Here is a 27,777-nt window from a genome sequence, read left to right on the forward strand (position 1 = left end):
GTAGATTAAAATCCAGGCCTGTTATTTTGGCCCCAAACACCAGATCATGCAGTTTTTCTGTCTTGAGAGTTGAACACAGTCTGGCTTGATCAGTGATGTCACAGCATACGGTCACTTCTGATTGGTCTAACTTGTATACAGGTTTACATGCTCTGATATTGGGTTAATGTTCCCACGACAACAGTGGTGATAAAAATTGGCTGTAATTAAAATTGCAGCCCTTATGATTTGAAAATTGCACTCTTTAAATCGTGATTTCAATCTAAGAACAATTAATTTTAACATTTTTAATCGAAGCCAATTGAGCTGCTGCTCTGGTAGCTTCTCACTGGGTTTCCTCTCTTGCCAAGCACAAGAAAAACACGACGACGTCCGCGGTAGCTGACCGTACGATGCGAAGCGCAGCAGAAGTCGGGTTAAACGCCGGAGTATTCCTTTAATAAAGCTGTGTTAAGGGACAGTGGGCCTTCTCCTCCACTCTCATCCGAGATCCAGTCCAGTCCATGTTCTGATGCATCCAAACCCAGTTCAGTCATAATAGATTCCCCTCTCAGATCTAAAGAGATTTGACCAGCTGGTCAGCCTCCTCTGTTCTCTCGGTCCTCCACCCTCCTCTATCTCAGGGACTTGCCCCAAATCCCCCCCCCCCCCCCCACAGCAGCCCCACCCAGTGAAGCCTGTGGCCTGGCTGAGCGGTGCGGCAGCCACCGGGGGGCGCCCCTCACCCCCGAACCCAAGGGCTGCAACTCTTCACTGCTTCACGCATAAGCTACTTCGGAAAGAGGAAAACCACGTAGGCCCCCTGCATGTCTAGCGGACAGCCGATAGAGCCCCACTGTGAGAATCCGTGTCTGAAGAGGTTTTTCCTTTAGTGACGTTAAACTTGTCGGAATGTTTTGAAGGAGCGAGTGATTTTCTTCACGTCCGCAGAACCCTTAGTATTAGTTTTAGTCTTGGCGGGGAGGCGGTGGGCTGTTCTTTTCCATACTGCACACTGTAACGTGCAACAGATTTATGTGGCTTAGTTAGAAGAAGTCGATCTCGTCCGTTTCAGCTCTGGTTTTGTATCGTGAGGTGTTTTCTGTTTCTTTTCTTACAAAGAAGCCTCTAATTTTGATCTCATTACATATTCCGAACCTCCTCCTTTAAAACAGAATGAGCTTGAGTGCCACTTTTCCACACACAGCTTACGCCTGTTTTTCCAGAATTGAAATAAATGAATGAGGATAATTGGGTCAGAGCCCAGGCTTGAGCAGTGTGTGGAAAAGCAGCCCCGTGCCGTAACGCGTGCTGTGGGCTGGAGAAAGGGAAGAATGATGTGAATGCAATGAACATACAATTGTGAACACTATATTTTTGTTTCCTTTGGTTTAAGCTAAAAGCTGCTGAGTAACTTAAATAAGGAATAATCAAGTGTTCTTGAAACAACAAACCGAACATGTTTTTAAATTATTGATTGTACAGTTCTTAGTGTATGAAAGCAACGACTTTTTCACAATAAAAGTACAGTATCATTTAAATAAGTTTTAATTTCTTCAAAAAAGTGTTTTAGAATTTGTTTAAAAAGTTGTGCTGCAAATGTACTGATGACAATCTTCACGTACAGAAGGTAAAACAGACTTGAAAAGGTCTGCAAGACACTAAATGGCCTTGAGCGCGTGCCTGTTTTAGTGGTGGTTTGCTGGCTGCTGCTCTGAAAGGAAGCCACCTGCTGGATCAAGCGCAGCAGGCCAATCCCATAAATCCCCGAATCCCAAACCTGTTTTTTAGTTTGCTGTTTCCAAAGTCAACAACAGACTGCGTATTTACTTGGAGTTGAATCGGATTTGCTTTCACAGGGCAGTGCTTCATCCCACCATCCCACCAACTGTCCAGGAGATGGCGCTCTTTCGCAAAGTTTGGCAAAACCTCAACAGTGTCTCACATATCCAGTGGGAACGTGTTCATCCAGTTTTGGTTGAAGTATGTCCTCTCAGTGTATTCCTGAAAGAAAAATCCCACAGAAGAAAGTCGGCAACAGTTCAGAAGTGTCTTTAAAAGCAGTCGAGCTAGAGCCCTACACTGACAGCACCCGGAACCATACCTAGAACACACTACAGCGATGGTTCCACCAAAAGCCAAACTTCCAGTTTCCCTCCCAGCTGCAAATCTAGTTAATCAGCCAAGATGGGCCGAGTGTCCGAAGTGGGCTTCTTTATTTTGGCGCTGGAGCCGCACGGCTGATGCACCTGATCTAGAAAGGAAGCTTAGAGTCGTGTGCCGAAGTCCGAACACCCCCAGTCTAATGCCGTACTGTTTACACCAATCAGGCGTCACGCTCTGACCACCTCCTCGATTCTGCGCTCACTGTCCACTTTATCAGCTCCACTGACCGTACAGCTGCACTCTGTAGTTCTACAGTTACAGACTGTAGTCCATCTGTTTCTCTGATACTCTGTTACCCTGTTCTTCAGTGTCTGATCCACTCAGACCAGCACAACACACACTAACACACCACCACCACGTCAGTGTTACTGCAGTGCTGAGAATGACCCACCACCCCAAATAGTACCTGCTCTGTGAGGGTCCATGGGGGTCCTGACCACTGAAGAACAGGGTAACAGAGTATCAGAGAAACAGATGGACTCCAGTCTGTAACTGTAGAACTACAGAGTGCAGCTATACGGTCAGTGGAGCTGATAAAGTGGACAGTGACTTCTGATTGATGGAAAATGTGTTGTGTTGTATATGGTTCTCTATAGCACCCAAAAGGGTTCTGCTATTGTTACTAGCTTGACACCGTAACAACGGAAGCAGCCTTTTCAAAAAGGTTCTAAATAGAACCTCCTGCAGCACATTCTCCATCAGTCTGAAGAACCCTTTCACAATGCGAGGAGCGATTTAATCATGCAAAGGGTTCTCCGAGGTGTTCACGGTTCTATAAAACCAGTTTCTTTACTACAGAACTCGTGAAGGACCATCCTGTTTTAAGAGCGTAGTTAAGAAATTGACTAAGGCTGATTATAAATTGCAAATCTTGTGATTTCGATATAAAGATGATGAATATTTCTGCCCTACGCAGGAGCCTTACTAAGAACTGCTTAAACAGCGTCTCTCCTAAAACAAGGTTCTCACGGAGAACACGGCAAACGCACATATTATCTGATCCAAATTTAAACACCTGGAGAAAACCGACAGCCGTGTTCCGTCTGTATTTAGTCCCTATTTCTCAATAACTGATTCGTAGTGTGAGAAACCATATGACGAAGTCTGATCACTTAAAGCACGCAGACTAAACAAACCTAATCTGGTATCTGAGCTTCCTTCACTAGTTAGATGCCTCAGCCGTGGAGCTCCAGTGCTAAACTAAAGTAGCTTCAGTCACCAGACTTGTCTTGTTGATTGACTACATTTCGAGGTGAGCAGAGCATTTTATAAATATAATATTAAGCAGATCCATCATTTCGTTCTCACTAGTCTCTGTCAGTGAAATGAGAAGGTCTCCTGCTGGACTGGCTGAAGGCCGACTGCCCTGATCCTGGTCCGTTAGCGTGGGCCTCCCCACTATTGGGTCGGTCCTGGGTCTCAGGTACTACCCCAGGTAGAAGCATGTCTCTCACAGGTAGGGGTTCTAGCCTGGTGTGCCTGTGAGGCCTGTTACCCAGAATCCTGACTGGCCACACAGGTTGGGAGTCGAGTGCTGGGCTTTCATCCTCCACAGAAAGCTCTGACCGAGCAGCTCGTCCCCGGCCTGGACTTCCTCGCCCTAGTGCCCCACGACGTAAACAAAACACCACATGGCTGTTTTTCATACTGCACTGAGTACAGTAAAGGCCAGTGCTGCAACAACTATCAACTAACAAACTATATATCATGCAGCCCTACCTCGCCTGGGGCTCTGCCTCTGACCCCGTGCGGGCTGGACACCCAAAGGTCTGTGAGGGTCTCTGGTGGGCTGTATTGTAGCTCTCGCTAACGCTGACTTCTCCTCTCTCGGAGGCTTCACTGCTGACTCTCTCTCAGCAAATCTGCCTGCTGCTGACTCTCGCCTGCCTCCCTCATCCTTAAAATATATCTGAAACCCATATGCATAAGCACAGTACGCACTGCCCGGGCTGCACTCAGCAACAGCAGCCACTGCAGTACTGATGCCAATCAACGTTCAACCGGCCACAGTTCTGCACTGTGTGAGGTGCATCCTGGCCAATCACAGGGTTTCTGTGGGTGTCGATTCAAAGTATATAATCCAACAGAAGTAAATCATGAGGATGGACTGATCAGACGGATGTGTGATAAAGTGGTTATCGCACTTTGACTGTGCACACTTACACCGGTCAGGCATCACATCCTGACCACCCCCTTGTTTCTACACTCATTGTCCATCTTATCAGCTCCACTTACTGTATAGCTGCACTTTGTAGTCCTACAGGTACAGACTGTAGTCCATCTGTCCAACATGTTACTGCTGGACTGAGATTAGTCCACCAACCAAAAATATCCAGCCACTGACCACTGATGAAGGACTAGAGGATGACCAACACAAACTGTGCAGCAGCAGATGAGCTGTCGTCTCTGACTTTACACCTACAAGGTGGACCGACAAGGCAGGAGTGTCTAACAGAGTGGACAGTGAGTGGACACAGTGTTTAAAAACTCTGCTGTGTCTGATCCACTCACACCAGCACCACGTCAGTGCTGAGAATCCACCACCTGAACAGTACCTGCTCTGTGAGGGTCCATGGGGGTCCTGACCACTGAAGAACAGGGTAACAGAGTATCAGAGAAACAGATGGACTACAGTCTGTAACTGTAGAACTACAGAGTGCAGCTATACGGTCAGTGGAGCTGATTAAGTGGACAGTGACTTCTGATTGATGGAAAATGTGTTGTGTTGTATATGGTTCTCTATAGCACCCAAAAGGGTTCTGCTATTGTTACTATCTTGACACCGTAACAACGGAAGCAGCCTTTTCAAAAAGGTTCTAAATAGAACCTCCTGCAGCACATTCTCCATCAGTCTGAAGAACCCTTTCACAATGCGAGGAGCGATTTAATCATGCAAAGGGTTCTCCGAGGTGTTCACGGTTCTATAAAACCATTTTCTTTACTACAGAACTCGTGAAGGACCATCCTGTTTTAAGAGCGTAGTTAAGAAATTGACTAAGGCTGATTATAAATTGCAAATCTTGTGATTTCGATATAAAGATGATGAATATTTCTGCCCTACGCAGGAGCCTTACTAAGAACTGCTTAAACAGCGTCTCTCCTAAAACAAGGTTCTCACGGAGAACACAGCAAACGCACATATTATCTGATTCCTCACTGGAAGATGAGAGAATATTGCATTCTCTTGCACTCTCCCTAAAGCAAAGTGACATTTTCATTTTTTTACATGGCTGCTGATTCTCATATTCAAAGCCGTTGCCGTACGTTTCTGGCTGTGTTTAGATCTGTGGGCGTTTAATTCCTTGCGGTTTAATATTTCACAAATGACCTGTCTAACACTCCAGCTAACAAGAATCAACAACAGCAGCCTCCCTCCACAGCATGCCTGCCTGGCATTCTCCAATTGTGCATTATTCATGAGCGATCCATCTTTCTAATTTGCTCTGATTCAGATCTGAAAATGCACATAACACAGAGTAAACTAAAGCTAGTCTTCACAAACAAAACCATTAGTGATGGGAACTGGAGTGCTATTGTTATTAAGGGCGGTAAGAAGTCACCTGGGGCCTGAAGGTCAGGGCATCTCTTTTCTGTTTCCGGGCGTTCTGTAGTCTATTCAGCAGGAAGGCCTTGTCCTTTCCCTCCTAATAAAGAGAAGGAAATCGGGGATTACGGAGGATAAGAGGAATATCTGGCAAGGAAATCAAAGTATTTCTTTTCTCTTCTGTGAAGCTGCTGCAGTGGTTCTGCTGCGCAAGACAAAGAGAAGTATGTGGATATGAGCACACCAGGCTAGGGACAGGCTGACCAGCCCTGAGGCTCTCTGAGCTCAGCACTCACATTGACAATCTGCTCTCGGAGAGTCTTGATGAGCTGCTTCCGGCCCTGAGAGACCTGCCAGACTAAATAAGTAAAAACGCTGAAACGAAGAAGAGATAAGGGGGGAATTAAACTTCCACTTGAACCATAAAGTCTGTGTATCTTCTGGTCATTCCATTTTCATCTCAAAACCAGTATATATATATATAATTCCCAGCCACTTTATTAGGTACCCCTTGCTAGTAAAAGGCTGGACCCCCTTTTGCCTTCAGAACTGTCTTAATTCTTCTTGTCAGACGTTCCTCAGAGATTCTGGTTGGTTATTTGAGTTCCTGCTGCCTTTCTATCATCTGGAACCAGTCTGCCCATTCTCCTCTGACCTCTCACATCAACAAGGCATTTTCGTCCACACAACTGACCGCTCACTGGATATTTCCTCTTTTTCGGACCGTTCTCTGTGAACCCTGGAGATGGTTGAGCGTGAAAATCCCAGCAGATCAGCAGTTTCTGAAATACTCAGACCAGCCCGTCTGGCACCAACAACCACGCCACGTTCAAAGCCCCTTAAATCCCCTTTCTTCCCCGTTCTGATGCTCGGCCTGCACTTCAGCAAGTCGTCTTGACCACCTCTACAGGCCTAAATGCAGTGAGCTGCGGCCGTGTGATTGGCTGATTAGCTGTTTGTGTTAACAAGCAACTGAACAGGTACCTAATAAAGTGGCTGGTGAGTATTTGTGAATTTGATAAGCAGGAAAACTCCATCCATCCATCCATCCATCCATCCATCCATTTTCTAAGCCGCTTCTCCGTCAGGGTTGCGGGGAACCAGGAAAAATATTTTTAGAAATACTGTCAAAAACTTTTGAATACATTTTTAAGATTTCAAATACTGCAGTAAACCAAATCCAATTAAACATGACTAATTTTGCTCTTTGTCATGAAACAAGCAGTTGCTCAGTGTTTAAGTACTGATGACATGCACAGTCATTCCAGAACAGAGTGCTAATATATCGTCATATTGCCCGTCACCAGTATATGCCAAAATAAATGCTACCAAAAGAAATCATATTATTAAAAAATAAGAGTAGACTAAGGCTACGTTCACACAGCTGGCAAAAGTGGCCCAAATCTGATTTTCTCACCAAATCTGATTTTTTTGTTTGGCTGTTCACAATACCTTGTAAATCTGATCTGCATGCGACATCAGTGAACAGATCAGCTCCTAAACTGCGCAAAAGAACAGAGCTTCACGCCGCTTCACGCCGCTTCACGCCGCTTCACGCCGCTTCACGCCGCTCATCCAGAGGTAAACAATCACGACTATGAACGCCAGTCGCTCCCAAAGGTTTCAGTTCCATCTTCACCAGCATCACAGAAGCCATCACGAGGTTCCGATGGCTGACAGCTGGGCTCATCACCCAGAACGTGTTCAAGCTCGGATTAAAGGCGCGCTGTTCCGCCACAGTCACTTCTTCGGTTCGCGTCCTCGGATTCATTAAACTTTGCTTTCAGACTTTTAATTGTTCTTTGGCGCTGCAGCCTCATTCTCCTCCGGCAGGGATGTCTCTTCTAATTTTTTGCACAGAAACATCAGCCTAGGGCTGGGCGATAAAACGATAACGATAATTATCACGATATAACTTTTCCTCGATAGAGCAATAAGAAAGTTTTCTACTGCAAGGAAAGCGACACTACTCTGCTGTCGCCAGGAGAGGGCGCACTTCAGAGTTTTTCGACATGATTAGAAAGGGAGGGAGCGATGCGACCTTTCACCTGTAAACGCAGCCTAAAACACAGACATAGCGACTTTCGCCCTCCAAAGGTTAAACAGGCTGGAGAGCGGCTAAGGTGTGCATTAAGGCCTTACAGGACGATGAGAGTGATGAGGTAGAAGAACAGCTCGTTTCTCAGCACGTGCTCAAATGTCCACCAGGCCCATTCCGATCCTGGAATATTCTGGACGCCTTTCATCCAGTCGAGGACGACTTGGAAGGGTTTGCCGAGGTTCTGGAATGGCCCACACTGCTCGGAAGGCTTCAGACTGCAAGGCAAACAAAATGGGATACTGGTGGGTCTCATCACTGGGATTAATGTTCTTCATGCTCTACTACACCTGATTCAGCTCATCTAACTGCAAAACCCCTCATGAGTCAAATGAAGTGTGCGATCATCATCTAAAGCACAATCTGAGTTTCTTAGTTCTCAAATGAAGTCAGAACCAACAACAACGGCCAAAAACGGCCATTCCTATTGGACAATATCAACCTTTGACTGAAACCTGCAACAGCTTGAAATAGTAATAGCTTGGCAAAAAATTATATATATATATATATATATATATATATATATATATATATATATATATATATATATATATATGTATATGTATATATATGTATATGTAATACACATTTTTCACACTTACAAGTGTGTAAATTTGGCCGGGGCACATTTGGTGTTTGACGTTTGCTTCTTTAGTGTTTCCCTGGAGCCATGAGGCTGATGTACCTCCTACCTAATGTACCTAAGTAAGTAAGTAAGTGATACTTTTTGGATCCCACAACTGGGGAAATTCCACCTCCGCATTTAACCCGTCCGTGAAATGAAACACCACATACACACTAGTGAGCACACACACTAGGGGGCAGTGAGCACACTTGCCCGGAGCGGTGGGCAGCCCTATCCACGGCGCCCGGGCAGCAGTTGGGGGTTAGGTGTCTTGCTCAAGGACACCTCAGTCATGGACTGTCGGCTCTGAGGTTCGAACTCTGATGTTTAAAAGGTTTATAATTAAATGATTCTTCTTCCAAAAAAATCTTCATTTCTTTCTTAACTTTGGACTGGTCATGGACTGTCGGTGCTGGGGATCGAACCGGCAACCTTCCGGTCACAGGGCCAGATCCCTAACCTCCAGCCCACGACGAACGGAAGCTTATACCCACTAATAAACATCAACATTTCACATTATGACCACTAAAAATGTAAAGCATGTGGCCTGAGTGCCCAGCTGCCTTCGAGATCGTTTCCTGCTTTCTTTGTTCCGTTTTGATGAAATGTCGTTAACCATAACCAGTGCTATATATAACATAGGGTGTGGGGACTGTAGGGTCACCCCTGCTGAACTGGTTCTCCCGGCATCACTGATGCTGTTCCAAGGGATAAAGCTGCCTAATTCCACACTAAAACAGCAATTTTCTCATTAATGTAAAGATTTTCTATAAAGATTCTGTTTTATAAAACAGCACCTGACTGTTTTTGGTCCTGAAGCGTCTCTGTTAAATGTAAACACAATGCCCACGTGATTTAATTGGCTGGGGGCCCCAGTTTTTTCTTTGTGTGTGGTGTTTATTAGACTGTTAAATATAAAAATGTTGCTGCTGTTGGAACAAAACCTCGTTTTTTGTCATGTTTCAGGATTTTGACATCATTTGGAAATGTCTGTTGCCCTTTACATGGTGTGTAAATTTCATAATGAATGGATCAAAGGAAATGGACCAAAGTTCTGGTTCCACTGACTTACATTAAAAGCAAGTTTTTTCCTTCTCCTGTAGCGTTTTCACCGTGGAGGTTTTGTTCCGACAGCAGTGATGATGTACAAGCGTCGTAAAACATACATTTTGTTCAAATCTTTGTAAATGTTTATACAGAGCAGCATATCAACCGCCATTCTTATTGCAGGGCTCCAGACTGTGACTAAAATGGTCGCAGGTGTGACCACAACTATTAATTTGCGAATAATAAAATTAATTAAATTAATAAAATTAATCAGTGGCGTCAGGGAGCAACTTTGGACTTTCTTTTTGAGCTGCTGTTTATTACTGTTGTCCTGTATTTATTACCTTTTTGTTTTTATGTTTTTTCCTTTATCATTTTTTCATCTCAAAAAATAACTGACAGGCTTTAGCATGACATGGATGCGTCCACCTATCAGAAATATCAGATATTTTTCCCATAGTACACGTCTCTGTGAGACCTCAAGAAGCCACCTGCTCAACCCCAGCCTGACCCCCAGTGAACCAGTGAAAGACGCAGACGAAGATGCACTTAAACAGCCTTTCATGAAAAAGTACAAGCACAGAAAGATTTCCGTTCTTCACCTCTTGGCTTCAGGAATTTGTGCCGCTCAGGTATGTCAACATCAAGCAGACTAGATTGCGGATTCTGTCCGAAGGCAAAGAGCTGGAAAATGGATTTCTTTACAGGAACACATCATCTCAAAAGAAGAGACTGAAAAAACACGGCGAGAGCCAAATGTGTAAACATGCAGGCGGTGTTATTATCGCAGTGCTTCTACCCCCTTAGCCAGCGGAGCGTCACCCCCGCTGAGCTGGTTTCAAGGATTCAAAGAGCTTAATATGATATTTAACGCAGCCCACACGACAGCACGCAGAGAACGACCCTCCACCACATTCAGCGGACTGGATGTGTCGAAGACGTCTGAGAAAATGTAAGACAAGAATCAGACACTGTGGAAGGATCGCAGAGCTGATCTAAGGTGTGTTGAAAGGCTTTATTTTATTGATTTACTTCATTTTTTTTTGCATATTATTATTTGGCACTTAAAAAAAGCTACTGGCACCTTTTTTTTGTTTCAGGAGCTGGTGGCTCCTTATTTGTCTGGAGCTCTATATTGCCAATGACCGCCTGCCTGACTGAAGAGAACAGACCAGGTTTAGTGTCCTACCTCCACACTGTGTAGGCCACCATGGACAGCGCGCCTACGAATGAGGGGAAGAAGAGGAGAGCGATGTACACGGTCTGCATCTGGGCTGCCCTGCCCGTGCGCTTGGGCGGCTGGCAGTTCATGCTCAGGCTGACCTGGATGAGGGCCAGAAACCCAGCTGAGAACCAAGTTCACGTATGGCATGTTATCGCAATGTCAAGAGACGTGGTGATGTCACAGCCTGACGTACCTTTTTCAGGTAAAAGATAATAAACAGCTTAACGACTTGAATGACGGGAAGGAGTGGAGAGAAGTAAATTCCAATCCTGTAAAACAGGGCGAAGTAGAGTGAGGTCTAATTTTAGTGTCAAGATATATATAAATATAACAAACTGATAAGCACTCTGACTCAATTATCCAAGCAATAAAATATAATAACAATCCACATACAATAACATACCATGCCAGTGTCTGGGCGTAGATAAGATTCAGTACATTTGTAGCAACGTCAAACTCTGGGACACCCAGACTTCGAAAACATTTAGTTCCAATTATGCTGCAAATGCAAAGCAATGACATGAAATGACGGGTTACAGAAGGCAGGATCAACATTCTCATTCCAGAGCTTTCATGAGCAGCAATTTACTAAACTCTGTAAATGTCACTTTTGGAAATTACAGTCTAGGAATTACAGCAGGACGGTTATTGTTTAAGGATTAAACAGACTTTATTCTGAAGGACGGTTGCTGGACTTACTTGGGCAGGAATTCTGTAAAGAAAGAGCCAAGCAGGCAGAATATGAAGTCGACTACCACCAGCCGATAAACGCTCTGACCCACGAAAGATTCCCAGCACTAAAAAAGAGCAAGAAAACTTCACAGGTTTAGTAAAATACGACATGATAGCGACGTGGGATTAAATGACGTTTAATATACTTACTGAAAAGTTAGTGGGAACATCACTCAGCCAGTAATAACAAAGAATTCCCAGGATGGACATCTTCAGCAGGACATTTCTGAGGAGCATCATGATGGCTGAATCAACTTACACTATCTTTTTAGGCACATGTTTTTACATAACAACTGGATTTTTAAGCCCATTTTTTTGGGGTTGTTCGGTTAAGAGGTAAGAACAAAGTTGCAAGTAACAAGTTTCAAGTCTTCACTTAAGTCCCAAGTCAAGTCTCAAATTAAGGCAGTCGCGTCTCGATCCAAGTGCTGAGTCTGAAGTCGAGTTCCAAGTCAATAGTCCTAATCTCCGAGTCCTAAAGAAGTCGGTCTGCTTTCTTCAGCTAATTTAAGGCCGTGACACTTTTAATGACAGCACATTAGCAGTGTATGGCTGCATATTCAGTTTTTTATGATTATTTTTTTTACCCTTCCAACTAAAGTACGAAACCCATGGTTTCGATAACCATAAGAGGCATGCTGCACACAAAAAGAGTACTGCGCAATTAAAAAAAATATATATATATCTCTTTGAAAGTACTTTTTGATGATTTTCGGGAACACTGGGTGCACAGGATTAAAATTAAAACCAGCTCGGCCACCTAAAAACAACCGCTAGTTTGAACTGAATTTAGAAGACATCAGAAGCCAAAACGACCGAGCTGAACACAGTTTACAGAAAACAGCACAAAGATGCTGAATCCACGAAGCTGACGTTGACTTGTTTTGCCAGATTCTTTCGATTTTTCCGCTCCACCTTAAACGGTGTAGCAGTTGCGTTCAGGTGCCTGACTGACACACATGCTGAAGGCCAATATGTTTTGTTTAGAACGTCTTGCACTCGATATGTTCTCAACATGCAGTACTGAGCAGACCTTAGGATGATGACGTAGACGTTTGTACGAGGGTTGGTGTAGTGCTCCATTTTATTAACGAGGGCGTAGATGAGAGGAATGACGAGGTTGATGAGAGACACTACAACAGGCACGAGCAGCGTGGAGGCTTCCTCTTCTAAATTCCCTGAATCAGATATACTTGGCATCTGGGATGAGGAGGGAGAAAAGACAGCATGCAAGCAAGAAACGTTTATGGGCCGAGCCGTGTAGATTCTCCTCGGCTCATAACTACATAACTACTGTGAAAGTAAAAAGCAAGTTCTGCAGTTATGAGAATGAAGAATTAAACTCACACCCAGATCCTCAGGGCACCTGAGACACGTTAAGCACAACATTGTATTTAGCATTTCAGAGATACCTACTGGCAGCAGACATGAACCAAATTGTGCTTGTAGGTTCTAACGATGGAGCACTTTGATATTCCAACATGGTTCAGGGATAAAAGGGGTGAAAAGTCTTACCAGCTCATTCAGATTTAACTCCAGGAAGTAGATGCCTGTGCAGGAGCCCACGGCAAGCCCTAAAGACAGCAGCCAGGCCAGGAGCTGCAGAGAGATCTGCTGGAGCTTAGCTGACACGGAAACTACAGCTTTCTTCTGCAGTCGCTCGGATAAAGACTCCTGAACAACACAGGCAACGATGTAAACAAATAGGGACACTGCAACTTCAACAGGGACCAGTCATGTCAGTGAACAGCCCTGATCAATTCCCAAGCTCTCTAAATAAAACAAAAACATGACATTTTGCAGTACATGTCTAAAGATATTGGCCGTTTTTGAACCAAGAACCTACAAAGCTTGATCTCATCAAAGCTTGAGTTCATCTGGACTGTTACAGCTGTTGGGGGTGGTGCTATATTAGGGGTGGTGCTATATTTCACTGCCGTGTTGCAGCTCCACAACAGAATTAGATTTGTAGGTAAAAATCAAAGTAATCCTCCTTTACAGTAAAACTTTTACAATTTGAGTTAATGTTGAGCTGCTAATTCACCCTTTAACCTGGCATGCAGGCTGCTAGTCACATACAACAGGGACAACAGTCTCGCCCAGGTAGTAACTAATGAAACGGCAAAGAGAGAGATTTAAGACGAACATCGATAATTTACAGATGAACGGACTTATTAGTGTTTATAGTCACTCCAGCTGGTTTCCTGACACGTTTAACCTGCAATGAGAAACTGACGAACACTAAATAGTCATGAAGCTGAAGTCAGCTTCTGGTTCCAGCTTCTGGTTCGAATTGTCCCGTTCCACCTTAAATGGCGCAGCCTCAGGCATCATTTAAGGTGGAACAGGAGAATTCAAACAAGAAGCTGGTGAATGAGAAGCGACTTCAACCTCGTAAAAATCGTACATTGAAAGACGTTTTACAAGAAACTGATCCACTTTTGCAGAAAAGTTTCCTGCCAGAGATGCGAGAAAAGCAGCTGTAGCTGAGCTGAAGCTTAAAGCAGAGCAGAGTAAAGGAAGTCTGCGTTTTTGTTTATATTATTTTTTTTTTCCTACAGTGAATAAAACATCAGCACATACTGAGATGTATTTACAGCCAAGATGGTAAATTGGACATAAAACTTTGTGGCTCCCAAGGTGGTTTGATTTTTGTTGAATGGCTCTTCTGAACATTTGGGCTGTGACCCCTGGGCTATATCAACACTTTGCCAGTGGGTCTTAAAATGTACAATGTCTATGGAATTAAGGTTTTAACTCTGAGAATAACACCTTCTGCAATAGCAGTAAAATGCAAGAGGAAGACGGAAAGACCTTTAGCTGGATGGAGAGGTTGTCCTTGTTGTGCTGGATGGCTTTCTCGTTGATAACGCTGAAATCCCAGCTGCACAACAGACGCCACGCTCCGCCGTAGGCGGGACCAGCCACTAACACAAAGTTCCTCTGAAAGGACCTGGCCATGCTGAGAACAGAGACTCCCATACAGTCAATCATACTACCACTGTTTTAGCAATGCAGCGTAATTCTGTCCACCTTCATGGACAAAAAGAAACTGCATAAGTACGTCTATCTGAGATTATGTAACAGCTGAAGGAGAATTCCACCAAGTCTTCAAAATTTCTGAATAATTCAGTCCTTGATAACAGAGTCATTCAGAGTGGTTTGACGTGAAATGGTTCACTGCAGACTCGGGTTTCTTTACAGTGGTGGTGATAGAAACCAGGGGGCGCCATGTCTACAAAATACATAGCCATTTTATGTACCATCCAAACCCACCACAGTCTTCTGAGTTTATATATATATATATATATATATATATATATATATATATATATATATATAATGTTAGCGGTAAAAACATTAGCACTACTGTGTCTGATCCACTCGTACCAGCACAACACACACTAACACACCACCACCACGTCAGTGTTACTGCAGTGCTGAGAATGATCCACCACCCAAATGGTACCTGTGAGGGTCCATGGGGGTCCTGACCACTGAAGAACAGGGTAACAGAGTATCAGAGAAACAGATGGACTACAGTCTGTAACTGTAGAACTACAGAGGGCAGCTATACAGTAAGTGGAGCTGATAAAGTGGACAGTGAGTGTAGAAACAGGGAGGTGGTCAGAACGTGACGCCTGACCGGTGTATTTCTTTAAATGTATAGTCCAGCCAAATTACTCCAATGTGGTAAACAATTAATAACACTTTGTCTTGAGAGGCCAATTTTACGACTTAGGAATATTTCCTAAACCACCACATTAAATGGCGTTCCACTCTTCAAACTGACAGGTGAAGCAGGTGAAGGAAACAGAATACTATAGAATTCAAAGTATATTCCAGCATGTACCACAAAATAGTGTTGTGTATATCAGTTTTGGTGTACATTACCTATAGATAAGGGACACTCCACAAAGCACCAAGTAGGCTGCTATGGTGAAGAGATAAGCCAGCTGCATGTTGTAGGAAGGCTGTGTTTTAATGACTTCACCATTATAGCCTCCATAGAACAACACTGTCTGATTGAAATAACCCTGTAAACACAAAACGAGCCACGTGGCTGTAATTCCCCTGCTAGAATTGATGGAATTGATCAAAAATGTTAGGATACAACTGCCAACACGGCTATCAATAAATGATCTCATTCGTCCTAAGTAACTTAAGACCGTCTGTGATCAAACATTACGTCTTTAGCAGAACTAAACTCACCGCTCCTGTGAGCAGCTCCAGTCCTCTGAAGCTTATCGGGTGTGTGATATTTGGAGAGCGCACAATTTGGGGGATTGTGATGAAGCAGAAATTGATGAGGAGGGAGAAGATGTTGAACATGAGCAACCATTTCAGGAACTGGAAGTACGAGAGGACGGAGGTGCCGAACCTGCCCCCGATCTCCTTCAGGGTGTCCTGCCATATCACCAAGCGCTGCCTGACTGAGGCCCAGCCTGCGCCAAACCTGCGGAAAAACTGAGAAATGAAAGGAAAGAAAAATGGAGTAAATTAAGAGTGAAGCACTCATATCAGTTGATCTTTATTAGCTCCTGCACGGCTCAACCTGAACGTATTACGGTTGTTAAGGTCAGGTGACTGTGACTAAAGTTAATGATTCATTTACTGGTCTGATCAGACTCATAAATACTAAAGGTAAAAATAATAAACAGGGTAAATAAATATTTCACGAAACAAAAATAAACAGCCTTAAATGTGCAGAGCTGCTGAAAATGACCTCAAGACCACAGAAACTGACCACTAAGGGCTACAGGACAGCCAACCCAATCCTCAGCATGGCACAGCCATAGCAGGGGGGTTTCTGATAAAGTGTCCAGCGAGTGTAATGCAGTCCTCACCAGAGAGACTTGCTGATTGCAGTCAGTGCAACACGTAGGGAGGATGTTCTTCTCGGAGAGTTTGACTGAGATCACTCTGCTCCTGGAAACAAAACAGAATGTGTCAATTATTCAAAAGCTGCCACACTTCAGAGGCAGTGTGTGCCGCACAAAATGCTGGCATAAAAGGTTGAGAACTGTTAGAAAAATAACCATAAATAACCTGATATTTCGTCTCTCGCTGAAACTCATGGGCAGGGATCGTATGGCCTGCATTCTAGCTCTATTTGGGAGCTTAACAAACTCTGAGACCAATTCATATGTGTCTGGAAAAAACAAGGGACCACGGGTGGTGTGGTATCAGTCAGCCTTTGAATCTGTAAACATCCTCACAAGATCAACACATCACACGAAATAACTATCTATTTCACAGAAAGTACAGCTGCTTACCATTCTCCACCTCCTCTCTGATCTCCTCTTCTGTCAGCCCAAGGTTTCCCAGAGAGGTGCCCCGGCGGGGGAATAAACTCATCCTCCGCATCATCTTTTTCTGTTTATAAGGTCGTCCTGACAAAGACAAATAAACCCGCTCCTAATATGTTTATCATTTGAGCGCTGGTGGGAGAGTCGCCTCATTCGGTTCCATTGTGTGGCCGAAACAAGGAAGTGGTGGTTTAATTATTGAGGAGGATACAAGGTACAAGCAGGGCGTCGCTCTTCTTTATCTTTGCATGGTGTCGTCCAGGCAACGAGCTGTCAGAAGCCGGTTGTGTGCAGGGGGCACATTACGGGCAGGTGTCAAATGACAGACAGAATTAGTGACGCACGGCCTGTGCTGTAAAGTGACGGTGGAGGCTTTTATAAATATTGTAGGAAGACACTTCTACTGACTTATAATTCTTCATCTTGTTCATTTTTCATATTTTATCTTATATTTTTCTTATTTTTTCCATTCAGTATTCTATATATAGTCTATATAGTAACAAGAAGGGCTGAAAAATGAATCGTTTTTATATCGAAATCTCAACGTTAAAGAGTTTTCAAATCGCAAGTGCTGCAATTTCCATCATAGTCTTATGGTCTGTTTCCAACTCCAGTCTTAAAAAAAAGATGGTTCTCCAAGGGTTCCAAGGAAAATGGATCTGTATAGAACCATGAACACCTCGAGGATTAGATTACATGGCTCCTGGCATCGTCAAAGCGTTTTTGAAGCTGACAGAGAATGTGCTGTAGATGGTTCTACAAAGAACCTTTTAGAAAACGGTTCTGTGTAGCACCCAAAAGGGTGCTTCCATTGTTACGTTGTCAAGCTAGTAACAATAGCAGAACCCTTTTGGGTGCTACACAGAACCGTTTCACAATGGAGAAAAACATTTAATCAGGCCAAGGGTTTTTTGAGCGTTCATAGTTCCATACAGAACCACTTTCTTTACTAAAGAACCCTTAAGGAAGTGTGAATGTTAATCCGTTGCGAGTTTTAAGTCGGGAGGTTTAATCACACGGAGCTTGTGAACTGCTTTTAAATGAATTCGACGAATCACAAGTGACGAGCTGTGACATCACAACCGCAAATAACTGGCGGGAGGGTGATCTGCTTTAAGTGCTCAAGCTTCAACACAAAAACGCACACGCTGGTCTTCTTAGTTTAAAAAAAGGCCCGTGCATCAGTTTGTAGTAAACATTCACAATTTAAATCACAGATATTTTGCCAAAATCATGCAGCCTGTAAAAGCCTGTTAATTGATTAACGAGGTTAATTACTTGCTTATTAATTCTCTTCTTGTTCCTTCTTTTCGTTTCCTCTGCTTCTGTAGCACTGTGAATGAAGTCTCCTGTTGTGGGACTGATAAAGAACCTTTATTTAACCTAAACTAAACTGAACAACGAATCTGAGAAATGAAGCAGATTAATCAGTAATAAACACATAAACTCACCCACGCGTTTGTTACCGAGTGCTGTTCTGTATCTCTCTGCGGTGTTCAACGCTGTCCTAATTCTGCCTGTGGAGGAAGGCGGCACATCAAATCATTTTACATTATTCAAGCGAACTCGGTTTAGGCTCAGGTGTGCCTACGCCACCCACAGTCAGTAAGACCTGAAGGCCTTTATAAGGACAGTTAAGGAACAGAGGGAAAAGATCCCATTTCAGCTCAATAAGACGTAAACAAATGATACGGTAACAGGAAAAGCTGTTAACTGTACGGCTGATGGTGAGGATGTAGGACTGGTGGACGGCGTCTGCCTACTCAGCTCACTTAACGACAAGTAATCCAGCAGTCATGAAACACGAGGACGACCACAAGCCTTAATGGGCTAATGGAAATCAGCCTCTCCGCTGTGTTTCAAACACTGGTGATCAGAGAACCTTCATATTATCACAATGCACAGCTGTGACCCAGGAGCACATAGAGGTTCTAACTTGGTTTGGGTTCCACTTTTGGACCATCTAAAGTGACCCTGAATGATTAGTTTGCTTCCTTTTCTATTCTCTCTCCTTTTTGAAAATTTATTTGTTATGTATTTATTTATTTTTGAAACAATGGGTGTTCGGGCTATTGTGTGGGGAGGGGGTGGGGGGATTTATGGGGTTGTGAGCACACCTGCCCGGAGCGGTGGGCAGCCCTGTCCACAGTGCCCGGGGAGCAGTTGGGGGTTAGGTGTCTTGCTCAAGGACACCTCAGTCATGGACTGTTGGCTCTGAGGTTCGAACTCTGATGTTTAAAAGGTTTATAATTAAATGATTCTTCTTCCAAAAAAATCTTCATTTCTTTCTTAACTTTTCAGATCAATTGTATGAACAACGCAACAAAAATGTTCTTCCAGATTTTCTGAACTAACATCAGCCTCATTAGACCTTATAAATTGAGATGTTAAACCTCTTTAATTGTATCTTCTAATGAGATTTGTAAGATATAACAAATTAAACTACAGAGGATTTCTCCTCCTTTTGGCTCTTTCCTCCACCTTCACGTTTGATTATTTTATTCAACACATGCAATACATAATACACAGAATATGCAGCTTGGACAAGATATCTAATCAATTATACTTATTATAGCTTAAATCCTTTTCATGCCTGTTCAAAACATTATTTTTAACCAATAAGAGAGTTCTGGAATTGCCTGTAGTAATGACCCCGTCTTTCACCCTCTCTTTACTCTGTGCTGTAACGGGACGGGGCCCCAACTTTTTTGGAACACATTGCTGGCATCAAAATCCCAAATGGGCAAATATTTTTCAAAAAAACAATATTTCTCAATTTCAGTGAAATATAGGCTTCAAAAGATTCGCAAATCATTGCATTTTATTTTTATTTACATTTCGCACAGCGTCCCAACTTTGGATTTGTTGATATTTGTTGATATTTTAGTAGCCCTACATCATTTCTTTCGTACTTTTGACCATAATTCTCATTGTTTCCCTGATCCACTAGTTCCTCTGTGCCTGTTCTGTCAAAAGAGGGCGTCATTCCAACTGTACATTCTGACATGATCTTTGCTCCATTTCTACCCACACTGCATCTGTCTCTAGTTATCCACATAATTACAGCTCTAGGATGTGCTGCCCAATAGCACTTTTTTAGAGTGGGTGAGTTTAACCCTCACTTCTCTTTCAGGCAAAGGAGTCTGCTACATTTTCTGAATGTTTGGTTTGGTTTGATTTGTTTTACCTACAATTGTTCTGTCCTCAGGTGCTGATATGATCAAACTACCAGTTATAACCGGTTAACGGAAATAATTTTTATCATAATCTTTTATATTGATAATCTATACTCACTGGCCACTTTATTAGGTACCCCATTGCTAGTAAAAGGTTGGACCCCCTTTTTGCCTTCAGAACTGTCTTAATTCTTCATGGCAGACTTTCAACAAGGTGTTGGAAACGTTCCTCAGAGATTCTGGTTGGTTTAAGTCCCTTAAATCCCCTTTCTTCCCCGTTCTGATGCTCGGTCTGCACTTCAGCAAGTCGTCTTGACCACCTCTACATGCCTAAATGCACTGAGTTGCAACCTGGGATGATGATGAGGTCCGCACCATCATCATCATCGTCATCATCATCGTCGTTAACCGTTTAGTCCAGATAGGCCCTCACCAAAGACTTTAAATTGTTATACATCAAATTACTAAACGTTATTCAAATTAAACTCTTTTCTTTCCTTCACGTTCATCTCTGGAGTCTTCCTGGCAGAACTTCTTTAAGATCCTTTAATAGTTTTTCCTTAGGAAAGCTTTTGTGAATCCGGTGCAAGACCGGCAATCATCAGAACAAGGATGAAGGAGCTTGGAAAGATCTTCAAATGTAATTATTTGTTTCTACAAACAGACCAGAACTGTCCAGGTTATTCCCTTTTCTGTGGTTCTTTATGGGCTCAAAAGCTGGACAATAAAAAAGCAGGGCAGGAAAAATGCTGATGTCCTTGAACTTTGGTGCTGAGAAGACCTTTGAGAGGCTCGCATTTAATCATCTGACGTCAAATGCTGAGTATGATTAAATGGATTCATAGTTTGTGAAAGTATTTTAAAAAGTGGCACAACATTGTCTGTTCTAACTTATTAGACATCAGGAAGAATAAACATTAAAAAAACTACCTTTAATATTGTGATATTACATTTTGCCATATCTCCCAGCTTCACTCAGGGGGACGAAGTATAATCATATCAGATTTATTCTCATTTAGCTAGAGGACGTTCTTAATCTTCAATACAATCAAGAAGAGTTTTAAGGACGGGCTGAATCCAGATTTATCCCCACTTAAAAATCATAACTGGTCTTTCCACTGGACGCATTCCTTCTTACTTTGCAGTCTTTGAGGACTTCCAATCTGCGGTGGGAGAGGAATAACTGGCTCGTTAGGTCTGTCTCCTCCCAGACTGGAGCTCTGGACTGGATTTGGGTTTCCGGGGTGCAGCCCTCTGAGAAAAGATCACAAAAAAGTGCTTTTACAGTACCGTTTCAAAATACCTGTCGTTTTAATACATTTTGTGATTTAATACACAATAATAACTTATACAATGTATATATAAATATTACAAAAGACAAAAAAGTATACAGATGCACTGTTTTATGGGAACAATAGTACTTCCATACTATTCCTATTCCATAGTACATATACTGACCCTTATTATAAAATTATCTAGCTTAATTAATTAATAATTTTGTAAATATTTTAAGTAATTTTATCAGGTAAAATTCTCTCACTATACTGGCAGATCATTTTGCTGGTTTCTTAAAACAGGCAAAATTATCTGCCAAAATAGTGACAATTTTACTTAATAAAATGACTGAAAACATAAATAACATTAAACTAAGCTTAAAACAATCTCAACAGGAGGAATATTAGATTTATTGACTAGATTTAAGGTAATCAGTGAAGGTGGAGCAGTTTGGAGATAAAGCCAGAGAGGCCAGGTTGAGATGGTTTGGACATGTGTTGAGGAGGAATAGTGGATATATTGGGCAAAGAATGTTGGAGATGGAGCTGCCGGGTAGAAGGAGAAGAGGTAGACCTCAGAGAAGGTTTATGGATGTAGTGAAGGTGGACATGGAGATGGTTGGTGTGAAAGTAGAGGAGGCAGTGGATAGGGCAAGATGGAGGCAGATGATCCGCAGTGGCGCCCCCTAAAGGGAGCAGCCGGAAGAAGAAGAAGAAGATTTAAGGTAATTTTACCTGACAAGATGCCACTTTTTTGCAGCGTACAGTAAGTTTCTCTTATATTAATTGTCAGATTTGTTCTCAGACTTTTTCACACAAACTTTTTTCCAGGCATTTTGATTATTAATTTTGTTAAACCGTCGTTCTACAGCTTTCTCAGTCACAGGATCAACTACAGCTCTGTTCATCGTTCTGAACACCTTCCTACCAATTTTCTGGAATCAATGAAGGTGCATAGTTGAATGTATCCGCAATCAGATGTACATATTATTTAAAGCACCGACTCCAAGCTTCTCAATGGCGATTCCATACTGGTACCACGTCTATAAAGAAATCTGGGCCATAAAACACTCAGTCTAGGTTTCCCATGCCTCTAGTCCAGCACCGTGGCGGTTTCGGGTTTTATCTGTGCATGCAGACAACTGTAACAGGGAAACGCTGCATTAGCCCATAAATAAATAAACACTACAATTTTATTATAAATAAATTCAAGAGATGGCTCCATGGACACATTGCTGTGTCCGGACAGCAGAATGCCTGGACAGAGAGCAAGAAAGCAAATCAAGCAGTCACCAAATAATAAGCGATAACACATTTACTATTCTGCTCATGCAGACTCCCAATTTCACATTTATAATGCAAGACTCTGAAAATCCTCAATACACAGAAGAGGCATTGAAGCTACAGCAGAGAGGCACTGGGCTATTATTCTGTGGAATGGGAAAGAAGAAAAACACACAAAAGTGTTTTGTTCAACCAAACAATGCGGAACGAGCAGCTAAAACCTTTTAATTAAGGGTTTAGCGAAGAACCGAATATCTGTTAGAATCACTCACACTCGTTTTCTTCTTCTCTGGATTGTTTTTCAAAATGATTCTTCTGAGCAGACGAAACGAGAAACCACCACACGATCCGCCTTCGTGCGAGGAACTTCACGCTCCTGTTTTCTTGGGTTTTTCCTTTAAATAAAACATCGCCTGGCCTGGGGCTACAGCCCTGAATGCATTTAAACCGGCCCCAAACCTTACACACTCAGAAAAGACGGTTCTTCAAGGGTTCTTGAGTAAAGAGAATGGTTCTCTATAGAACCACTGAGACTCAAAGAACCCTCTGCATGATTAAAGGGTTCTTTGGATGGTGAAAGGGTTCTATATTGCACTAAAAAGGGTTCTAATAGGGTTGAGATGTCAAGATTGTTACAACAGAAAACGTGCTAGATAAAACCCTTTTCAAGAAGGTTCTATATAGAACTATGTGCAGCACATTCTCCCTCAGTCTGAAGAACAGAAAGTACTTCACCAGGCGCCGTTTATTCCCAGGAAATACAAAGTGGGAATTAAAGCACAGAGGTTGAAACACAGGTTATTTTTGGTGCTCTGCTGAGCAGCTGTGTCCGTCGGACTCTGTGAGCTACGAGAATCTGCGTGTTGTTCATGTGAACAGCTGCTTTACAGCTGTTTAGAATGACATATGACATACACACACACACACATATCTATATCTCACTGCTGTCAGAACAAAACCTTGTCTTGATTTTTGGAGTTTGTGGCTGAAAATGCCTGTTGTTCATCACATGGTGTGTAAATTTCATTAAGAATGGCCCAAAATTACTTGGAAAAATGTCTTCAGTAACACTGCTGTGGTGGTGGTGTGTCAGTGTCCACTGTGTCCACTCACTGTGTCCTACCTTGTCAGTCCAGCAGCGACACTGGGGTGTATAAAAGCTCCAGCAGCACTGCTGTGTCTGATCCACTCGGACCAGCACAACACACAGTAACACACCACCACCACATCAGTGTTACTGCAGTGTTGAGAATGATCCACCACCCAAACAGTACCTGCTCTGTGAGGGTCCATGGGGGTCCTGACCACTGAAGAACAGGGTAACAGAGTATCAGAGAAACAGATGGTATCACAGCTAGAGAACTCTAATTACGGCATTATTGTGGGAAATAACACTTTTTTCTGTTACAAGCACGTTTTCTTTTTTCTTTTCAGAGCTGGGTGATTTGGCAAAAGCACAGTATTGTGATACTTTTCATGACACACAATATGTCACAAAATGCTTTTTAACATAAAACAGAAAAAACAGCCAGTAATGCTACATTATAACCTATAAAACTGGAAATGCAGTAATTTTTATTCATATCTGACACCAAATCCAGTTAATCGGGTCTTATTTTGACAGGTATGTTTGGAAAGCATACGGCTGATCATGTTAATGATAACGATATAAAGCCACGTTGCCCAGCCCGACTTCTTCTGTTGTTTCTGACTTTATTTACGAGATACACCCGTCTGCAGTGCTGAACTGATTCAGGTAGCTACCTTATTGTCGATGTATAGATCCTCATGTTGAATAAAGAAGTAATATCTGCACATTTCACACATTCATTTTACAAAATGATGTAACACCCACGGTAAATCTAGGCAACCCACCTGAAAGCAACCAACCCACCTGCCACCACCTGGAGTGCTCTTCTTCATTCTTCTGCCTTTAGGTTATATAGCCTGGCTTGGGTTAAATAGCTTGGCCTAGGTTAAATAGCTTGACTTGGGTTAAATAGCTTGGCCTAGGTTAGATATCTTGGCTTGGGTTAAATAGCTTGGCTTGGGTTAAATAGCTTGGCCTAGGTTAAATAGCTTGGCATGGGTTAAACAGTTTGGCATGGGTTAAACAGCTTGGCCTGGGTTAAATAGCTTGGCTTGGGTTAAATAGCTTGGCTTGGGTTAAATAGCTTGGCTTGGGTTAAATAGCTTGGCCTGGGTTAAATAGCTTGGCTTGGGCTAAATAGCTTGGCCTGGGTTAAATAGCTTGGCCTGGGTTAAATAGCTTGGCCTGGGTAGCTGGCATTTTCTTCATCCTACAGGCAAAAAAATAAATAAATGTTAGAAACAAACTTCACAAATTTAACCACTGACGAAGGTCTGGGCCACACAACTAGACTAATTTCGGAAAAGTTTATTGGCCAAGTAAGTAAACCGGTCAGTACATTAGCTACTTAGCTTAGCAAACATTAGCCCGAACGGCTATAAACTTCCCAGTTTTTAAAGTTAATGTCCTTATAAAAGCTCTTACTTTGGGTTTTTCCAGCCTTTGAGGATAAATTAACATTCGCCCTGTTACTGCAGGTTAATATTATCCGAAATAAAACCTTAATTTAAGTCGTAAATCTAACGTTAGCCAGCTACTCAAACAGCGGCTGGGCTAGCTCTGTCGTTATTAGTGCTACGACCGTTACGCGCGAGGGGTAGTGATGCAGAGTCGATTCCGAAAGAATCGGTTCTTCGGCTCCACCACGCCTGGGAGTCGCGGTCGAGTCCTGCCCAACGACTCTAAGAGTCGAAACGCTTGAGTCGACTCTTCAGCTCTGTTTTGGTTCAGTAATTCGCTCGATGGACATTTTAGTCTGAGGTTCAATTACTGAGCTTATTCCTATTCCTTCCCACCTTAAAACGTGCTTCGTTTACATTACATGGATAAAATTCATTACAAAGTGTGTTTTATTCCATTTATGTCTATCCATTCATGGTGGAGGGTTACCTGTAGGTTGTTGTGGGAGAAAATAGTCCTGAAGGAAAACTTACTATTTCAGATTTATGAATATTTTCCCATCATCAGCATTCCAGGTGAACCTCAGAGGACTCGTGTAGGTTCTCTGGTGGCTCTGGATAGTAAATAAAACAGCTATAGCTGTGTTGTTGTCATGGCGACGCCTGGTTCCCATCACCACCACCGTTAAGACATCCAGGTCAGTAGGTTCCTCGAGAGTGGGGTGTCTGAATACTTTTGGATATATTGGCTAATGTCACTTAATTCTTAGATTGTGTCTCTGATATACAGATATACTGCAACTGTAAAGCAGTTTGACCAGAAATTGTCCAAATGTAGAACCAGAGTGCATCATAACAAATTACTCTCCACTCCTAACTGTAGGTGGCAGTGCTGTAACACACATTACAGAACCTGTGCAGGCCTCAGTCTCAGACTGAGGACGGCTGTGTTGTTAAAGGAGAATTCCACCTGTTTATCAAAATTTCTGCATAATCCGGAGTGTGAGGTGTGATCAGAGAGATTCACAGGGTTTGGTGTGAAATGGTCCAGACGTCTTTACAGTGGTGGTGATGGGAACCAGGCGTCGCCATGACTACAACAGAGATATAGACACTTTATTTACCATCCAGAATCACCAGAGAACCTACACCTACAGTCCTCTGAGCTTATATTCCATCATCCTTTCGATGATGGAAAATATGCTTAAATCCAAAATAGTAAGTTTTCCTTGGGGACTATTTTTTGTCCCACAACACCCTGCATGTATCCCTCCACCATGAAAAAAATAGATTTAAAAGCCAAAATCTTCTCAAAACTATGGAGTGTCAGACATCAGGCAGTGAATTCATAACCATTTCATGTAGGAACTTTCTGTGAGGGAGCTTTGTTTTTTGAAGGTGGACGTCTGGTTGGTTGGTGTCGTGGGTAACACCTCTGCCTTCTACGCTGTAGACTAGGGTTCAGTGCCCCACCTGGGTAAGACTCCTCGGGCAAGACTCCTAACACCACCTTCGCCTACCTGTGTAAAATGATCAAACTGTAAGTTGCTCTGGATAAGAGCGTCAGCCAAATGCCGTAAATGTAAACGTCTGGTTCCTATCATCACCACTGAGAAGAACCACCAAACCACTCTGAATGACTCTGTTTACACCTGAACTGTTTAATTAGGCAGGTAAAAAGGTTGAACTGCCCTTTAACAGTTCTCCAGTACCGTACTTTTGATTTAGATCACAGATGTTTTCCTCCTTGCAGATAAAACCACCTTCAGTGTTACATAAAACGTGATGTCACCAGTGCAGTCACACAGTTTGGAATATTAATGAGGACAGAATTTGACTCACATCACGGTTGTGCTTAAAAGAGCTCAGAGCAGCTCATTTGTCTTCAGCAGAGCAAATGTAGTGCTTTAAAACACAGAGAAAGAATTTGTGATATTCTCATAAGCGAATGTCTTTAAAGGGCCCATATCATGAAAAAACATTTTGAATAAAATTGTTTGATGTAGCACGTAAACATTTTTAGTTTTAAAGCATACTGTTCACTCCCCAGTACAAACAGTCCATATATCGCTGTTGTCGGAATACAAAACCACGTATCTCCATTTTTCTCGATTTTCAGTTTTTGACATAATTTGAAAATGTGTATTGGCCTATATATTGTGTGTAAATTCCATGAAGGATGGAGCAAAATAAACGGGCAAAAATTACTTGGAAAAAATTGTTTTTTGGAGATACGAGGTTTCGTTCTGACAGCACCGATATGGAAACTAACCTGCAAAGGTGTGCTGTTTGGAATTTGTTGTTTTTGTGATGTCATAAAAACCAACACACTCACATATAGTACATCTGTCTATTCAGCCTACCGCAGTTTAGCCCCGCCCACTTACACTGAGTGTTTTAGCCAGGACTGTTTGTTGAATGAGGCACAGCGAATCAGAATAGAACTAATTTACATATATCAGTCTTAAAGGCACAGTAACGAAACCAGTCTGCTTAACTCTGTAGAAAAATGAAAGGGTGGAAAACGGTCATGACTTTCTCACATGCAAGTCCACCTTATAATCACTACAGAGGAAAGAACAGTGCTGCATATGGGCCCTTTAACGTATACGACTGCTCAGGCCTACTTATAGGTCTTGAGTTTCCCCTCAACAACAGGTGCTTCAGATTAATATATACTGCATTTGGTAACACTTTACTGTAGGCTGCTGTTCATAAGGCTACGTGACACCTACATAAGCTTGTTATGATGACCCTACATACATTTTTCTATATGCTTAAAGCAGCGCCATTCACTATGAAGGTTAAATTTGCTAATTTTGATCACA

The 27,777-nt window shown here is 42.6% G+C and overlaps 1 protein-coding gene across 2 annotated transcripts; it reads right to left on the reverse strand.

The window, feature by feature from the left end:
* Positions 1 to 1,368: 1,368 nt before the first annotated feature.
* tmc5 (transmembrane channel like 5) lies at positions 1,369 to 25,103 on the reverse strand. Of its 2 annotated transcripts, XM_017718328.2 has the most exons (21): positions 24,975 to 25,103; positions 24,354 to 24,759; positions 21,040 to 21,155; positions 18,177 to 18,242; positions 16,693 to 16,809; positions 16,466 to 16,568; positions 16,264 to 16,345; positions 15,629 to 15,883; positions 15,311 to 15,453; positions 14,231 to 14,378; positions 12,932 to 13,090; positions 12,450 to 12,616; positions 11,567 to 11,642; positions 11,384 to 11,481; positions 11,088 to 11,183; positions 10,878 to 10,953; positions 10,649 to 10,782; positions 7,832 to 8,005; positions 5,986 to 6,064; positions 5,706 to 5,789; positions 1,369 to 1,983 (listed from the first exon to the last, which is right to left on the reverse strand). In XM_017718328.2, exons 2-21 carry the CDS (start codon positions 24,380 to 24,382, stop codon positions 1,921 to 1,923), a joined length of 2,265 nt encoding a protein of 754 aa, XP_017573817.1. In that variant the 5' UTR covers positions 24,383 to 24,759; positions 24,975 to 25,103; the 3' UTR covers positions 1,369 to 1,920. The 2 variants fall into 2 exon arrangements, with proteins under 2 accessions (XP_017573817.1, XP_017573818.1); XM_017718329.2 differs by lacking the exons at positions 24,354 to 24,759; positions 24,975 to 25,103 and adding an exon at positions 18,004 to 18,085 and having other exon boundaries at positions 21,040 to 21,083.
* Positions 25,104 to 27,777: the final 2,674 nt, after the last annotated feature.

The sequence above is a fragment of the Pygocentrus nattereri genome, chromosome 14, assembly GCF_015220715.1.
Source record: "Pygocentrus nattereri isolate fPygNat1 chromosome 14, fPygNat1.pri, whole genome shotgun sequence".
Classification (NCBI taxonomy): Eukaryota; Metazoa; Chordata; class Actinopteri; order Characiformes; family Serrasalmidae; genus Pygocentrus; species Pygocentrus nattereri.

What these genes read in the sequence shown, in the direction of transcription:
- tmc5 (XM_017718328.2), bottom strand. Translation starts at nt 24,382, where the DNA reads ATGAAGAAGAGCACTCCAGGTGGTGGCAG. An exon ending in ACCTCTCCATCCAGCTAAAG is followed by an intron (nt 13,091 to 14,230) that starts GTCTTTCCGTCT and finishes TGTGTTGTTCAG; the next exon opens with GAGTCTTTATCCGAGCGACT. An exon ending in TCCGAGAGCAGATTGTCAAT is followed by an intron (nt 5,790 to 5,985) that starts GTGAGTGCTGAG and finishes TCTCTTTATTAG; the next exon opens with GAGGGAAAGGACAAGGCCTT.